The 18,273-nt window shown below is 42.4% G+C and overlaps 1 protein-coding gene across 3 annotated transcripts in view; it reads left to right on the top strand.

The window, feature by feature from the left end:
• Positions 1 to 18,273, top strand: part of STX8 (syntaxin 8) — a 313,076-nt gene that overhangs the window by 61,854 nt on the left and 232,949 nt on the right. For all 3 annotated transcript variants that reach the window (XR_002726115.3, XM_023190864.2, XM_023190863.2), the window contains exons 5-6: positions 7,022 to 7,146; positions 14,933 to 15,025. Coding sequence is in view for 2 of the 3 variants with exons in the window: in XM_023190864.2 (XP_023046632.1) it covers positions 7,022 to 7,146; positions 14,933 to 15,025 (218 nt within the window). In the remaining variant the exon portion in view is untranslated. The remainder of the gene's footprint in view (positions 1 to 7,021; positions 7,147 to 14,932; positions 15,026 to 18,273) is intronic.

The raw sequence follows: 18,273 nt of genomic DNA, 5'->3' as shown, positions 1-18,273 counted from the left end.
TAGTATAGTCATTTTAACAATATTAATTCTTCCAATCCATGAGCATGAAATAACTTTCCCTTTGTCTGTATCCTCTTCAATTTCTTTCATCAGTGTTTTGTAGTTTTTCTTTTAGAGAGCTTTCACCTCCTTGATTAAATTTATTCCTAGGTAATTTTGGGGGCGGATTGCTATTGTAAATGAGATTGTCTTTTTGATTTCTTTTTCAACTAGTTCATTATTTATAGAAACACCACTTTCGTATTTTCGTGTGTTGATTTTGTATCCTGCAACTTTACTGAATTTGTTTATCAGTTCTAAGAGGTTTTTTTTTTTTTTTTGGTAGTTTTTAGGCTTTTCTCTCTATAAGATCATGTTTTCCGCAAACAGAAACAATTTGACTTTCTCCTTTCCAATTTGAATGCCATTTATTACTTTCTCTTGTCTGATTACCATGGCTAAGACTTCCAGTACTGTGTTGAGTAAGATTGATGAGAGTGAGCATCCTTGTCTTCTAGTTCTCAGAGGGAAAGCTTTCACCTTTTCTATATGATGTTAGCTGTGGGTTTGTCATGTATGGCCTTTATTGTGTTGAGGTACTTTCCTTCGATACTTAATTTATTGAGAGTTTTTAATTGAGATGTTGAATTTTATCAAATATTTTTTCTGCATCTATTGAGATTATCATATGGGTTTTGTCCTTTATAATTGATGCGATGTATCACATTTATTGATTTGTGGATGTTGACCCATCTTGCATTCCTGGGATAAATTCCACTTGATCATAGTATATTATCTTTGTGATGTATTGTTGGATTTGATTTGCTAGCATTCTGTTGAGGATTTTTTGTGTGTATATTCATCAGGGATATTGTCCTGTACTTTTCTTTTTCTGTTGTATTCTCATCTGCTTTTGATATCAGGGTTATTCTAGCCTCTTAGAATGAATTAGGTAGAATACTCTCCCCTTTGATTTTTTGGAATAGTTTGAGAAGAATTGGTATGCATTTTTCTTTAAAGGTTTGGTAGAATTCAGTATGAAAGCCATTTAGTCCTGGACTTTTCTTTGTTGGCAGATTTTATATTATTGATTCAAACTCCTTGTTATTGGTCTGTTCAGGTTAAAAAAAACATGTCTTCTTGGTTCAATCTTGGTAGGTTGTATGTGTCCAGAAATTTATCCATTTCCTCTAGGTTTTTGAATTTATTGGTGTAGAGTTGTTCGTAGTATCCTGTAATGATTCTTTGTATTTCTGTGGCATCCATTGTGATGTCTCCTTTGTCTTGTCTGATTTTATTTGTTTGAGTCATATCTCTTTTTTCTTAGTCTAGCTAATGGTTTCTCAATTTTATCTTTACACAAAACCAACTTTTATTTTGTTGGTTTTTTAAATACATTTTTTATTTCAATGTCATTTATTTCTCCTCTGATCTTTATTATGTCTTTCCTTTACTAATTTTGGGTTTGGTTTATTCTTGCTTTCCTAGTTTCCTTGAGATACATTGTTAGGTTATTTGAAATCTTTCTGGTTTTTTATTGTAGGCCTTTATTATTATACAGTTGCCTCATAGTACTACTTTTGCTGTGTCCCATAGGTTGCGGTATGTTGTACCTCTATTTTCATTTACTTTAAGGAATTTTAAAATTCCATTCTTAATTTTGTCCTTTACTCATTGGCTGTTCAAGAGTATGTTGTTTAATTTCCATGTATTTGTATCATTTTGCATGTTCCTCATGTTATTGATATTTTCCACTGTGGTTAAATAAGATACTTAGTATGATTTCAATTTCAAAGTCTAAAAAAATTTTTGAGACTTGTTTTGTGTCCTAACATATGGTCAGTCCTGGTGAATGTTCTATGTGCTGTCAACAAGAATGTATTTTCTGTAGCTGTTGCGTGAAATGTTCTGTAAATGTCTATTAGGTCTGTTTGTTCTGTGGTGTAGTCTGTCTGAATAATCTGTCCAGTGCTGAGAGTGAGATGTTAGAATCCCCAGCTATTACACTATTTGAGTCTCTCTCTCCTTTTAGAGCTAATAATGTTTGCTTTATATATCTGAGTGCTCTGGTATTGAATGTGTATATATTTACAGTTGTTATATTCTCTTGTTGAATTGATCCCCTTATTATTATGTAATGTCCTTCTTTGTCTAATTTCACAACTTTTGACTTGAAGTCTGTTTTGTCTGATATAAGTACAACTACTCCTGCTTACTTTTGGTTTTCGTTTGCATAGAATATCTTTTTCCATACCTTTGCTTTCATTCAGTCTATGTGTGTCTGTAGGTCAGGTGAGTTTCTTTTAGGCAGCATATAGTTGAGTCTAGTCTTTTTGTTGTTGTTGTTGTTTTTTAATCTAGTTATCCAGTCTGTGTCTTTTAATGAGGTATTTAATTCACCTTACATTCAAGGTTATTATTAATAGGTGAGGACTTATCTTGTCATTTTATTGATTTCTGGTTGTTTTGTATATCCTTTGTTCCTTATTTCGTCTTATTGTTTATTTTTGTGGTTGGGTAGTGTTCTGAAGTGAAAAGGCTTGATTTCTTTCTTTCTTTCTGGTTTTCCTTTGTATTTTGGCTCCACCCATGAGTTTTATAGTGTCACATGGTTTTATAATGGCTGTTATGTTCTTTTCACTTTCAGGTATAATACTCCCTTGAGCATTTCTTGTAAGACTGGTCTAGTGGTGATGGATTACCTTTGTTTTTGCTTGTCTGTGAAAGATTTTATTTCTCTTTCATTTCTGGAAGATATCTTTGCTACATATAATATTCTTGGTTGGCAGATTTTTTTTTTTTCTTTTAGTACTTTGAACATAAAATCTTATTCTCTCTTGATTGGTAAGATTTCTGCTGAGAAATCTGCTATTTGTCTAATGGGAACTCCCTCATAGGTGATTTGATGCTTTTCTCTTGCTGTTTTTGTTGTTGTTGTTTGTTTGTTTGTTTTTGAGATGGAGTCTTGCTCTGTTGCCCAGGCTGGATTGCAGTGGCGTGGTCTCGGCTCACTGCAACTTCCGCCTCCTGGGTTCAAGTGATTCTCCTGCCTCAGCCTCCCGAGTAGCAGAGATTACAGGCACCTGCTACCACACCCAGCTAATTTTTTGTAGTTTTAGTAGAGACAGAGTTTCACCATGTTGGCCAGGCTGGTCTTGAACTTCTGACATCGTGATCTGCCTGCCTTGGTCTCCCAAAGTACTGGGATTACAGGCATGAGCCACTGCACCCAGTCCTTCTCTTGCTGTTTTTAGAATTCTTTGTCTTTGACTTTTGATAATTTGACTCTAATGTGCCTAAGAGGGGTCCTGTTTGAATGGAATCTATTTGGGATTCTTTTGGCTTCCTGGATCTGGAAGCTTCCAAGACTTAGGAAGTTTTCAGCTACTATTTCATTCAATGTTTTCTGTACATTTCCCCTCCTTTTCTCTTTCTGGAACACCTACAGTGTGAATGTTTGTTCACTTAATGGTGTCCCCTGAATTATGTAGGGTTTCTTCATTCCATTTTACGTTTTTCTTTTTCCATTTTTCTGTGTTATTTTACAAGATCTGTCTTCAAGTTCAAAAATTCAGCCACGCATGGTGGCTCACACCTGTAATCCTAGCACTTTGGGAGGCCAAGGCGGGCAGATCACTTGAGGTTAGGAGTTTGATACCAACCTGGCTAACATGCTGAAACCCCATCTCTACCAAAAAATACAAAAATTAGCTGGATGTGATGGCACACCCCTGTAGTCCCAGCTACTCAGGAGGGCAGAGGGCAGAGAATCATTTGAACCCTGGAGGTGGAGGTTGCAGTGAGCTGAGATAATGCCACTGTACTCCAGCCTGGGTGACAGTGAGAACCTGTCTCCAAATAAATAAATAAGTAAATAAATAAAATTCTGCTTGGTCTGTTCTTTTGGTAAAGCTCTAGCTTGTATTTATTTGTTTATTCATTGAATTATTCTACTCTAGGATACCTGTTTTGTTCTTTTTTATGGTATATTTCTTGTTGAATTTCTTGTTCAAGTAATGAATTGTTTTCCTGATTTCATCAAATTGTCTAGCTCTATTATCTTGTATCTCACTGTAAAAATAAAAAAAAATATTATTTTGAATTCTTTTTCTGTTATTTTGTATATTTCTCTATCATTGGGGTCTATTACACAGGAATTATTGTATTCCTTTGGAGGTTTCATATTTCTTTGCTTTTTCATGTTTGATGTATCCCTATGTTGATTTCTATGCATCTGGTGGAATAGTTGCTTCTTCCAACTTTATGCAGTAGGTTTTGCAGGGAAAGAAATATTCATATGAATGGATCTTGGGGTGTTGGTTTAGTGGGATGCATTGATTTTGGTTCCAGGTGGGCATAGTAGTGTAGTTTTTGTGTAGTTTCTTCAACTGTAATCCATGCTAGTGATGTTTGTGAGTGTCTCAGTGGCCTCAGCTGAGAGGCTTTGTGGTGGTGGTGACATGACTTTGCCAGGGATGTGCTCACTGGACTATTTGTCAGGTCAGCGATGCATTCATTCACATGGTGGGTTGTCTAACTTGGGGTCTCACTTGCTGGGGTTGGGGTTGGTGCCCTTACTCTGGATGAGGGCACAGTTGCTTGGTTGCTTGGCCAGTCTGGGAGTATGCCTGCCAGAGGTGGCCTGTTGGGCTGTTTCTCAAGTTCGGGACATGAGCACACTGCTGCTCAGCTCTCCTGGGGGGAATGCTGACTGCGGACAGCCCACAGGGATGACTATTTCTCAGGCATGAGAGGTGGGCATAAGGCTGCTTGACAGCCCTCTGGGCATGTCTGCCGGGAGTGGCCTGAGGAGTTGCTTCTCAGACCTGGGATGTGAACACAGGGCTGCTCAGCTGGCCTAGGGGAGTTGCTGCAGGGGGTGACCCATGGGCTGTTTTTCAGGCCTGGGATGTGGACATAGGGCAGCTTGGCTGACCTGGGGGTATGTCTGCCAGGGGCATCCTACAGGGTTGTTTCTCAGGCCCTGATTGAGGTGTGGAACCTTTCGGTGGGCTGGGGGCATGTCTGTAGGAGGCTGCACTGCCCGACTGTTTCACAGATCCTGGATGCAGGAGTGTAGTCACTCTGCTAGTCTGTCAGTTGCTCAGGGCCTTCTGCTTACAGGAGGGTATACAGCAGTTTGGTTGGGGCTCGAGAGTGGATTTGCCCTGGGTGGGACTGTTTCTGTGGCTGAAAGTGAGGATTGTGGTTTTCCTTCAGTGCAGGACCAGAGTCACAGCCATTCCTGGGGCCTGGGGTGTGGAGTTCAGCCACCTGTGTAGGTTTAGTGGCATGAAGATGGAGTCTCAGTGCTGGAAAGGTGCAGTGGCTACTGGCCCCAAGAGGAGGGCACACTCCAGAGGGAGCTGTGGTCTGAAGATGGCGCCATGCTGTAGTAACTTGGCTCATGGGGTGGGTGGGGAGTGGGGTGTACTCCTAATCTGGGGCAGTGCAACTGTACGAATTCCCAGCAGCTCTCCAAACTGGGCTCAGAACTTGCAAGGACTGGGGGATCCTCCTGTAGTAAGGACTGTAGGTGTTTGCCATGGCAGTGGGGGCAGGTGGGAATCTCCTGCTTACCTTTTCCTCACAGGGAGAAGGCCCTCATACGTCCAGGCCTACCCAATCCTGGTGGAAGAGATGGGGCCACAGAGGCTGGGGGCCTTCATGCTGCCCTTCTAGACTTTCAGTCACCACAGGGGCCTCTCCACTTCCCCACTGCAGTCCAGTGCTTTCCCACACTGAAGTCAAATCTTACCTGTTTATTCATTGCCTTTGTCCTTCCCTAAGAAAGTAGGGGGCAGGTGAGCACCAGGTGCCTCTAATCAGCCATCTTGCTGATGTCCCACCCACCATTTGTTCTATGATTTTTCATGAATCTGACGAGAGCTCTAAAGTGAATGTTCATCTCTTCGTTGAAGTGGTCAGAAGGTGGTGTCCTGGACAAGATGATCTTCTCAGCTTGGACAGAATGTGGACAGGCAGGGAGAGGAGAGGAGCTACTTGAGAGGAGGAGAATCCTGAAAACATGGGGACTGAGGTGGAAATCATGTGTTTCCTGATCGTTAGATAGGGAGACCAACTGATCTGGTGCAGAAAGGGCACATGGATTATTAGAAGGAGTAAGGTTAAGATTGACAAATCAGAATGTGTTTATTCTGTTATGAATGCTACATTAAAGTCACAAAATTGGTATTGAAACCCTGCATGTGTCTGTGAGCAACCAAATACTCCTTTTTCTTTTTTTTTTTTTTTGAGACAGAGTCTTGCTCTGCTACCCAGGCTACAGTGCAGTGGCGCTATATTGGCTCACTACAACCTCTGCCTCCCAGTTCAAGCAGTTCTCCTGCCTCAGCCACCCAAGTAGCTGGGATTACAGACGCCTGCCGCCAAGCCTGGCTAATTTTTTTTGTGTTTATTAGAGACAGGGTTTCATCATGTTGGCCAGGGTGGTCTGGAACTCCTGACTTCAGGTGATCTGCCCGCCTCGGCCTCCCAGATTGCTGGGATTACAGGCATGAGCCACTATGCCTGGCTCCAAATACCCTTTAATGGGAAATTATATGGTTTTTTTTTAAAACAACAACAACAATAACATTGTAATCTGTAGTCGCAACATTGTATCTGCTTGAGAAATAATATTTGTACCTTTGGGGTCACATAGCCTCTGAGACAAACTTTGTGCTAATAAAAAGGCTACTGTTCAGCCTTCTGTTTTTGAAATTTAAGAACCTCATTTATTACCAACTTCTCTTAGGATTATTAACTCAAACATTTCTTAGAGGATTAGTACAAATATTATGTTCTCTCATCATTTCTCTAACAGGCTGTAATTCTGAGGACCAACCTTGTGCCTTATTCATCCCTGTATCTCTTCCAGCACTGAATACAGTTCCTGGCATAAACTCAGGATGCAATAAATTGTGTTTGAATTGAATTTTCAAAACATTCAAGGCTGGCCACCTCTGCACTTGGTGGGAGTAATTTGCATTTGAGCTGCATGTTTTGAGATATATCAATATCATTTAATATTGTTCTTCAGGTCCAGCCTGATGAGTGAAGAGGCTAAGCGAGGAGCACCCAACCCTTGGCTCTTTGAGGAGCCAGAGGAGACCAGAGGCTTGGGTTTTGATGAAATCCGGCAACAGCAGCAGAAAATTATCCAAGGTACCAAATACCCTGAGGAGTGTGGGCTCAGAAACCTTGCCAGAATTTTTGTTTGTTTGTTTGTTTTTGAGACAGAATCTTGCTCTGTCACCCAGGCTGGAGTGCAGTGGCATGATCTTGGCTCGCTGCAACCTTCACCTCTTGGGTTCAAACGATTCTCCTGCCTCAGTCTTCCGAGAGGCTGGGACTACAGGCGTGTGCCACCATGCCTGGCTACTTTTTGGATTTTTTAGTCAAGACAGGGTTTCACCCTGTTAGCCAGGATGGTCTTGATCTCCTGACCTCATGATCCTCCCACCTTGGCCTCCCAAAGTGCTGGTATTACCGGCGTGAGCCACCATGCCCGACCGCCAGATTTTTTACTGGAGCCTTGATTGATCCTCATCCCCATTGAAAACTGGAGTGAAAACTGCTGGTCTTTTAAAGCTTTTGGTGTGTGCCTCAGGATACCTGAGGAATAGATAGTTGCTGTCATTCATCTCGGTGGCTCATGGAAGTGGTGATTTTCCACTGGGCAAGAGCAGAGACAGCAGATCTGAGTCGAAGTCCAAGTGAATTTGATGCCTATGCTCTGTGCTTTAGCTTCATGACTGGGAATTAGTCTCCAAACACAAGACTCCATTTTTTTTTTGTTGTCGTTGTTATAAAATATGTCAATTTGGCTTTTCTTTCTTATCTTTTGCCCTGTGGCTTTTTTACTTTTTTTTTTTTTTTAACTTTCTTATGTTTGTAAAATCTCAGAAGTAATGCATGATTATTATACAAAGTGTAAACAATATAGGAATGTATACGATGAAAGCCCTCCATATTGGTTCTCCAATCTCAAACTAGAAACAGATTAATATGTATTTCCTTAGACGTTTTGTATATATTCACATACATATATTCAATATAAATATACTTACTTTACATAAATGGAATCCTGAGATACTTAGCTCTCTCCATATATATATAATTCCACACCTTTTTAAAACTTAGTATGTGTCGACTGGGTGTGGTGGCTCACGCCTGCAATCCCAGCACTTTGGGAGGCCAAGGCAGGTGGATCACCTGAGATCAGGAGTTAGAGACCAGCCTGGCCAATATGGTGACACCCCGTCTCTACTAAAAATAAAAAAATTAGCCGGGCATGCTGGCGAGTACCTGTAATCCCAGCTATTTGGGAGACTGAGGCAGGAGAATCGCTTGAACCCGGAAGGCAGAGGTTGCAGTGAGCAGGTACTGGCATTACGCCCGGCTAATCTTTGTATTTTCAGTAGAGACGGGGTTTCACCATGTTGGCCAGGCTGGTCTCGAACTCCTGACCTCAGGTGATCCACCTGCCTTGGCCTCCCAAAGTGCTGGGATTATAGGCATGAGCCACCGTGCCTGGCCTGAAAAGTTTTTACTATGGAAAATTTCAAACACGTAAAAGTAGTAGAGAGTAGTAGAGAGTGTCAGATAATGACTTTGTCCTACTCATCCTCCAGCCTCGGTGATTTTCAACAGCCCATCTGTTAACATGTATATACCATCCAGTAACCTACCCATCCTACCCAGCCCCTAGGTTATTTTGGAAGCAAATCCCAGACATCATATCATTTCATCAGTGAATATTCGAGAATATATGTCTAAAATATGTTTGGAAAACTATAGTCACATGCCATTATCCCCCTTAAGAAGTTAACAGTATTTCCTGAATCTAATCAAATACTCAGCGTTCAGGTTTCCCTGATCATGCTGTGATGTTTTCTTTTCAATAGTTCAATTCAGGATCTAAATATGGCCCATACATTGCGACTAGTTATGTCTCTTAAATTGCTTTAATATATAGGTTCTTTTTCCAACTCTTCTTTTTTCTTCTGCGCAGTTTCTTCTTTGAAGCTGCGTTTGCCCTTTAGTTTCCCACAGTCTAGATCTTGCATTTCTGAATGTCTACAGATGGGAAGTATCCAAACACCTAATAATTTCAAAGAGTTTTTTTTTAAAAAAGATTGTATTCGTTTTCTATTGCTGCTTTAATAAATTAGCACAAACTTAGTGACTTAAAACCCATTTATGATCTTACAGTTCTGTAGGTGAGAAGTCCAATGCAGGTCCCACAGGGCTCAGATCAAGCTGTTAGCTTGATTCCTTTCTGGAGGCTCATTCTGGAGAATTCATTCCCTTTGTCTAGCTTCTAGAGGCCTCCCACATCCCTTCTTCCATCTTCAAAGCCAGCAAGTTATCTCTCTCTGGCCCTTCCTCATACTCCCTCTGACAGAGCCGGGAAAGGTTCTCTGCTTTTCAGGACTCATGTGATTATATTGGGTCCACCTGGATGATGTCAGCTGCTTCCCTATCTCAGATTCTTTAACCTTAATTAAATCTGCAAAGTCTGTTTTGCCATGTGAGGGACATATTCATAGGATCCAGGGATTAGGACGTGGACATCTTAGACATGGGGGATATTATTCTATCTATAACAATGATCCATCATTTTAAAAAATTCAAATCATTGTAAGATAGAATAATGACTAATAGAGTATCCTCTTGTGATATCATAGTGACTTGGGTTATGTGAAAGAGTAGGGCAGATTTTAGCAGTTATGACATGATGGTAGTTTTGTTGGTAAGAAACTACATGGTGGCCGGGCGTGATGGCTCACACCTGTAATCCCAGCACTTTGGGAAGCTGAGGCGGGTGGATCACCTGAGGTCAGGAGTTCAAGACCAGCCTGGCCAACATGACAAAACCTCGTCTCTACTAAAAATACAAAAATTTGCTAGGTGTGGTGGCAGACGCCTGTAATCCCGGCCACCGGGGAGGCTGAGACAGGAGAATTGCTTGAACCTGAAAGGTGGAGCTTACAGTGAGCCGAGATCACGCTATTGTACTCCAGCCTGGGCAACAAGAGTGAAACTCTGTCTCAAAAAAAAGAAAAAAAGAAACTACGTGGTATGGTTTCTTCTTCTTTTTTTCTTTTTGAGACAGGCATCTTGCTATATTGCCCAGGCTGGACTTGAACTTCTGGGCTCAAGCAGTCCTCCTGTCTTAGCTTCCCGAATAGCTGAGACTACAGGTGCACACCACCATGCCCATGCATGGTTCTTGATTATTTATATTTTTGCAGTCAGCAGCATTGTGTTTTGATCCTTGTCTCCAAGATAGCCATACCATCTCCCATTAGAAATGCCTCTTCAGGACTTGGGGAAGCCCAGGTTGTGAAAGTGATTATTATTACCTCTGCAGCATCTTCATTATCTGAATCTCCTGTGTCTTTGGATTGTGAAATGAAAATTTATTGCAGCACTTAAAGATGTGGAGAGAATTGCTAAGCTTATAAAAGTTATTAGAGTGGAACAGAACTTTCAGCTCTCTTTCTCCTGTGTAGTAGATGATCATCAGGTTGCTAGTCAGATAATGAGTCAAGTTTGAGATTAAAGAGTGTAATTAGTGTATTTTTCATTCATAATCTATGTCTGTACTAAGTAAAGCAATTTCAGGAGTTTAATGACTCTTTTCCTAATGGAAACTGGAGGAATCTCCTTTCCTCTTTTTAAATGGTTTTATCTTTTAATCCACATTGACACTTGACCCTCAGTCCTATATATATAGATTATTCATCAGATGCATTTAGAATTTTACTATAACATCAGTCATGCTATAGGAGCACTTGGTTGAGGATGGATTTATCTTGGAGGCCATCCAAGAGGTTGTTATTAAAGACCAAGAGGACCTCATTATAAAGTGATTTTACTATAAAGTGGTCCTTTTGAATGATCCCTAAAGACGGCAGGTTATTTGTATAGTTAAAAAAAGTTCAGAGTGTCAAACAATGTCATGAAAGGGGTTCTTACCTCACACCGTTAGTTTAAATAAATTCCAGATGAATTAAAGAGCTAAGTTTAATGGTTTAATTCCATAAAAAGACTTGGAAAAAAATATAAGTAAATGTTAATGCGACCTTGAGTAAGACCTTTGTGATTTCTGCTTTTGTAGATGTGCCTTTCTGTGAAACAGTCATTTCAAAAACCCTGTAGACAAATGAAGCTGCGAGGGGTATAATGTTACTTTCATGTGGCGTGTTGCGTGGTGAACAAGAGTCATTACACTCAGCTTCACAGTGTTCTCAAAGCACCTGAAATTAGAGGAAGAAAATTTTTACAAAGAGATGACCGAGACCCCCAGTTAAAAAAATACATATTAAATTTTAAAGGATCTTGAGTAACTTGAGTTAAACTCACCTTTTTCTTTAAATTTTCAAAAACTCACTTTGCTCTTTAAATTTGCAAAAAGTTTCAAAGTAATACATTTTCATTTTTAAAACAAAAGCTGTTTTACTATGTTTTGTATCTTTTTTTTTTTGAGACTAGTTCTCACTCTGTTACCCAGGCTGGAGTGCAGTGGCGGGATCTCGACTCACTGTGACCTCTGCCTCCCACGCTCAAGTGATCCATCCTTCTCTGAGTAGCAGGGACTATAGGCACGTGTCACCATACCCAGATAATTTTTGTATTTTTAGTAGAGATGGACATTGTTGCCCAGTCTGGTCTCAAACTCCTGGGCTCAAGTGATCTGCCCGCTTCAGCCCCTTAAAGTGCTGGGATTGCAGGCATGAGCCATTGCGCCCAGCTTCCTGCTTTTCTACTTAAGAACATATGAACTTCTTTCAACATCAAAATATATATAAATGAAGTGATTTTCAATGGCTGTATAGTGTTTTACTATATGGATATACTATAAATTTTCAAACAAATCTCTGTTGGGCATTTAGGTACTTTCTAATTTTTCACTGTTATATCACTCTGGGTCTGATCGGGAGAGAGAAGCTTGACAGGGAAAGTTGAATGTAAATTGTTAACTATAACAGATTAGAGTAATGAGGTATTAGCTAACAAGAGGTCAGAATAACTCTGAAGAATACAGAACTAGCAGGGATAAGGTGTAGTCACCAAGTCTCAGCCTGAGACAGAGTGTCCAGGGAGGAGCCCCAGGCCCCAAGGGCTGAGAGACGGCTCAGCTGAGGGTCCCTGAATGTCACAGAAGCCCCTGTGGTGCCCTGCTATCAGAACCTCCTGGAGATCTGCCCTCTGGGATGCTGGGGGCAACTCTTCATGGGGAAGAACCTCCATGGAGGCGCTCCTGTTATAAACCTGCCCCAGGAGGGTATGTGCTGGGAGAAGTTGCTGGTTCTGGGTGTTGCTGACCACTGCGCACTGAAGGGGCCAGGCACTGAAGGAGCTGCAGTTGCTAAAGGAGCTTGCCAAGAGAGCAGGCTGGAGCCAGGAAGCAAAAACTCTGACAAAGGAAAAAATCTTCAAGGGGACTTGGTTCATTTTCTTTTAAAAAAATTTGTAAAATTATTTTTATTTTTTATGTAGAGACAGAGCCTCCCTCTATCACCCAGGCTGGGGTGCAGTGGCGTGATCATGGCTCACTGCAGCCTCGAACTCCTGGATGATCAACCAGTCCTCTCACCTCAGCCTCCCAAGTAGCTGACACTACAAGTACATGCCGTCGTGCCTGTCTTATTTATTTATTTATTATTTATTTATTTTTCAGATAGAGTCTCACTCTCTCACCCAGGCTGGAGTGCAGTGGTGCAATCTCAGCTCACTGCAAGCTCCACCTCCCGGGTTCACGCCATTCTCTTGCCTCAGCCTCCCCAGTATCTGGGACTACAGGTGCCCACCACCAGGCCCGGCTAATTTTTTTTGTATTTTTAGTAGAGACGGGGTTTCACTGTGTTAGCCAGGATGGTCTCGATCTCCTGAGCTTGTGATCCGCCCGCCTTGGCCTTCCAAAGTGCTGGGATTACAGGCATGAGCCACCACACCCGGCTGCCTGGCTAATTATTTTAAGAAAATTTTCTGGAGGTGAGGTCTTACTTTTGACCCAGGATGGTTTTGAACTCCTGGCTTCAAGTGAGCCTCCTGCCTTGGCTTCCCAAAGTGGCTGGGATTACATGAGCCACTGTGCCCAGCTTGTTCCTTTTCATAGAACAGCCAAAAAGAGTGAATTTGGAGCTGAGAGGCACTAAGTTGATACCTGGCACAGGAAACAAATGTTTCAGGGAATCTCCTTGTATATCTATCATTGCATGCTATCTGAATGTTTTCTTACATACATTCCTAGACTTAGAATTGGCAGGTAAAAAGTGGTCACAGTCTACACTTGAGAAATACGGCCATCAGTAAAACTTATTCACCTATCATGTAGTACTTCGGAGCTTCTAGATAGTCACAGTTTAATTAAGCTTAGGTATTGTCATTCTTTCTAATCCGTATAAATCTGATAAGCCAAAGGAAGTTGTTTTTTATTTGTTTTTTTAAAAAATTAGTAGCAATTTCAAAACTTTTATTTATTCATTTTCTTTTTTATTGTGAAGTTCTTGCCTGTATCCTCTACTGATTAAAAAAATTGGGATATGCTGGGCACTGTGGCTCACACCTGTAATCCCAGCACTTTGGGAGGCCGAGGCAGGTGGATCACGAGGTCAGGAGATCGAGACCATCCTGGCTAACACGGTGAAACCCCGTCTCTGCTAAAAAAAAAAAAACTAGCCGGGTGAGGTGGTGGGTGCCTGTACTCACAGTTACTCGGGAGGCTGAGGCAGGAGAACGGCGGGAACCCGGGAGGCAGAGCTTGCAGTGAGCTGAGATCTGGCCACTGCACTCCAGCCTGGGCGACAGAGCAAGACTCTGTCTCAAAAAAAAAAAAAAAAAAAAAATTGGGATATGCTAGGTGCTATGGCTCACACCTGTAATCCCAGCACTTTGGGAGGCCGAGGCAGGTGGATCATGAGGTCAGGAGATTGAGACCACAGTGAAACCCAGTCTCTACTAAAAATACAAAAAATTAGCCAGGCGCGGTGGTGGGTGCCTGTAGTCCCAGCTACTTGGGGAACTGAGGCAGGAGAATGGTGTGAACCTGGGAGGCGGAGCTCCACTGCACTCCAGCCTGGGTGACAGAGAGAGACTCCGTCTCAAAAAAAATAAAAAATAAAAAATAAATAAATTTAAAAATTGGGATATTTAGTCTTTTTCTTATTGATTTGTACATGCTCTTTATATATTAAGTGTCAGAAAGTTTAAATGTTCATGTTTCCAAATCTTACTTTGTTTTTCTTATTTATTTATTTATTTATTTTTGAGGCGGAGTCTCGCTCTGTGGCCCGGACTGGAGTGCAGTGGCCGGATCTCAGCTCACTGCAAGCTCCACCTTCCGGGTTTACGCCATTCTCCTGCCTCAGCCTCCCGAGTAGCTGGGACTACAGGCGCCCGCCACCTCGCCCGGCTAGTTTTTGTATTATTTTTTTGAGACGGAGTCTCGCTCTGTCCCCCTGGCTGGAGTGCAGTGGCACGATCTCGGCTCACTGCAAGCTCCGCCTCCCGGGTTCACGCCATTCTCCTGCCTCAGCCTCCGGAGTAGCTGGGACTACAGGCGCCTGCCATCGCCCCCGGCTAATTTTTTTGTATTTTTAGTAGAGACGGGGTTTCACCGTGTTAGCCAGGATGGTCTCGATCTCCTGACCTTGTGATCTGCCCGCCTCGGCCTCCCAAAGTGCTGGGATTACAAGCGTGAGCCACCGCGCCCGGCCTTGTTTTTCATATTTAAAATCTTAATTCTTTTGGAAAGCAAGTTTAGTTTAAGGTGTCAGGTAGGTATTTAATTTTTAAATTTTGTTCAAATAATGTTAACTCTTTTATCTCTTTTTTCCTGACTGATTTATATATTAAGTTGTGTTACATGCCTGGGTATACTTATGGATTTTAAGTTGTTTTCTTCTAGTTTCTAGTTAGTTGTTTTTCTTTTTTCTTTCAGAACAGGACGCAGGCCTTGATGCCCTTTCTTCCATCATAAGTCGCCAAAAACAAATGGGGCAGGAAATTGGGAATGAATTGGATGAACAAAATGGTAAGAATAAGTCTGAGATTGACCAGATTTTCCATTGACATAAATGCTAAAGGATTGAGCATTCGTTGAATGAGTTTAATATTATATAACATGTAAAGTGGTTTAATGTCAATGACTGCTACAGTGTAATGCATTGGAGTGGGGGTTGTGGCAGATTTAGATTATAGTTGTTAAATACTATGCAAAGAAATTTGGTCAAAAAGTTTTCCGTTCTCAGTAGCTACTTTTAACAATACTGTGTTTTATGATCCATTCATCCCAAGAGCTTTTCTTTTATGTGGCAGTGATATGAAATTGCTCAGCACTTCGTACACTGAGGCTGTGTGGGCCTCATGTCATCCCCACACCCGGTGGGGTTTTCTCTTCTTCGATCCTGTGTAACAGGCTTCAGGGCAGAAAAGGGTTTGAATATCTTTGTTCAGTGTTTGATGTGACAAGTCTGGTTGGAAAAAATCTGAATTGGCAAACTGCAAGCAGGATGGATTGGAGAGAGTTTAAGATGTGGAGGCATCTGCAAGGCTCTTGTGCTTGAGGAGGGCCTGGATAGGTTGTAGGAGTGGGAATGGGGAAGAAATATGGGTGCACGGGATTGCCAGTGATTTTACTGTTAGGGACGAAGTCAGGGAACTTGAGAGGAGACACTGGTTTGGGGGTGAGATGGTAAGTCCGATTTGCATGTGTCTAATTAGAGATGCTGGCGAGAGGTCCGAGTGGAGGTGTCCGGTTGGCAGTGGGAGACATACCAGAGCTCAGGGGGAGGGCAGAGCCAAAGAGAAGAGATGGGAGCAGCTGCAGGGTAGAGGTGACATGTGACAGCGTGGAGTCGTTGAGTGGCAGTGAAGCTGGCATTTATGGAAAGCCTCCACTATGTGCCAAGCCCTTTCGTCTATGTCATTTCATTTAATCTCCACACAACATCACGAAGGCGGCACCCTCCTCATGCGTGAGAGGCAAAACTCAGAGTGACTGTAGGGCCCCCTGAGGCCACATCAGTTGTGAGTGACAGAGCTAAACTCCAGCTCATGTCTTCTGATTCTAACAGGACTGCTTTTGCTGCTAAACCAGCTTCCTCTTTAAAGAAGACAAAGTAGGAAGAGAAAAAGAAAAGGTAAAAGATTCCATCTAAGGTTTTAGCTTTTAGTAATACTACCATGATGGAATGGCTTTCAAGAAAGGTTATCAGGTGGGCGCCGTGGCTCATGCCTGTAATTCCAACACTTTGGGAGACCAAGGCAGGTGGATCACAAGATCAGGAGTTCGAGACCAGCCTGGCCAACATGGTGAAACCCCATCTCTATTAAAAATACGAAAAATTAGCTGGGTGTGGTGGTGAGTTAATTTATTCCCACAGTGCTGTTCCATTTATCTGTCATAAATCAATTCCATCTGTTTATCATGTCACAAATAAATAGGTTACTAAACTCAATGGAGAAGCCTTCTCTCTTTACAATTCTAATAGTTTCAGCACAGAGAGGACAACTTAGTTCTTTTCCTGATGGTACCAACATGAACAGGCCAATTTATGTATTTGCATATAATTCAGTTCTTGGTCAGTTCCTTAAGTGATAGTATTGATAAGAAAGTAAGCTTTATAGGCCGGGCGCGGTGGCTCATTCCTGTAATCCCAGCACTTTGGGAGGCTGAGGCGGGTGGATCACGAGGTCAGGAGTTCGAGAGCAGCCTGGCCAACATGGTGAAACCCCGTCTCTACTAAAGATACCAAAACATTAGCCGGGCATGGTGGTATGTGCTTGTAATCCCAGCTACTTGGGAGGCTGAGGCAGGAGAATGGCTTGAACCCAGGAGGCAGAGGTTGCAGTGAGCTCACACCACTGTGCTCCACCTTGGGTGACCAAGCGAGACTCTGTCTCACCACACACACACACACACACACACACACACACACACTTGCACTCTTAATGTCTTACAGTTCTGTGGGCCAGAAGTTTGATGTGAGTCACACTGGGCTAAAACTAAGGCATGGGCAGGGTGGCTGTTCCTTCTCGACCATGTAGGGGAGAATTTATGTCTTTGATTTTCCATCTTTGAGAATTCCAGCCACATGCCTTGGCCCATGACCTCTTCAAAGACAACAATAGGTTGAGTCCTTCTCATATGGCATCACTTCTACCTCTGACTGCTGCCTCCCTCTTTTACTTTTAAGGACCCATGTGATGACATTGGGCCCACCCAGATAATCCAGGATCACCTCCCCATTTTGAGGTCAGCTGATGAGCACCCCGTATTCCATCTACAAGCTTAATGATTCCTTTGCCATTTAACCTAACATATTCACAGACACCAGGGACTACGATCTGGACATTTTTAGGGAGCCATTGTTCTGTCTACCACAGTAAAATTTTTTTTTTTTAAGACGGAGTTTCGCCCTTGTTGCCCAGGCTGGAGTGCAGTGGTGTGATCCCAGCTCATTGCAACCTCTACCTCCCCGGTTCAAGCAATTCTCCTGACTCAGCCTCCTAAGTAGTTGGGATTAGAAGTGCCCGCCACCACGTCCGGCCGATTTTATATTTTTAGTAGTGACGAGGTTTCATCCTGTTGGCCAGGCTGTTTTCAAACTCCTGACCTCAGGTGATCCACCCGCCTCAGCCTCCCAAAATGCTGGGATTACAGGCATGAGCCACTGCGCCTGGCCTACCACAGTAATTTATACCAAGTGAATCACAACCTCCAGGGTGGGGCCCCAAGCATCATAGTTTTTGAAGCTTCCCAGATGATTTCAAGGTGCTGCCAAATTTGAGAACCAGTGCCCTTGTTAAATATGCGGAGAATGTATTTAGCGCTGTACTGTGTATTGGTTCTCATACACTCACATCACAGATGTAAACCCCCCACATGCACAGAAGCACATCCACATGGTGACATGTATATACACAGCATCACAGTCACCGTCAGAGGTCCTTCGACTCACACATTTTGCCCCCATCCCTTTTGCTGCTTCCTCCATGCCTCCTCTGTCCTCATCTCCATTTCATACCCGGATGGCTACATGTGTACATATACACATAGGAGGTATTTTTCCATTCGTTGCCAATGCAAACTTGGTTTCCTCTGTGGTGGCCTCCCGGAGAGAAGGCAGCTATGCTGGTGGTTTGCTAATGTGCACATTTGCTCCTCGGAGATAGGGCAGAGTCAGCCATTTTCTGTCACAGGAACAGAGACTCACTGAGGATAAAAAACTATATCCCTGCCAGGACCATCATCAGCTTTTATTCCTTTTGTTAGAGTGA

Source organism: Piliocolobus tephrosceles, chromosome 16 (genome assembly GCF_002776525.5).
Source record: "Piliocolobus tephrosceles isolate RC106 chromosome 16, ASM277652v3, whole genome shotgun sequence".
Classification (NCBI taxonomy): domain Eukaryota; kingdom Metazoa; phylum Chordata; class Mammalia; order Primates; family Cercopithecidae; genus Piliocolobus; species Piliocolobus tephrosceles.
This window is presented reverse-complemented; position numbering and strand designations above follow the sequence as displayed.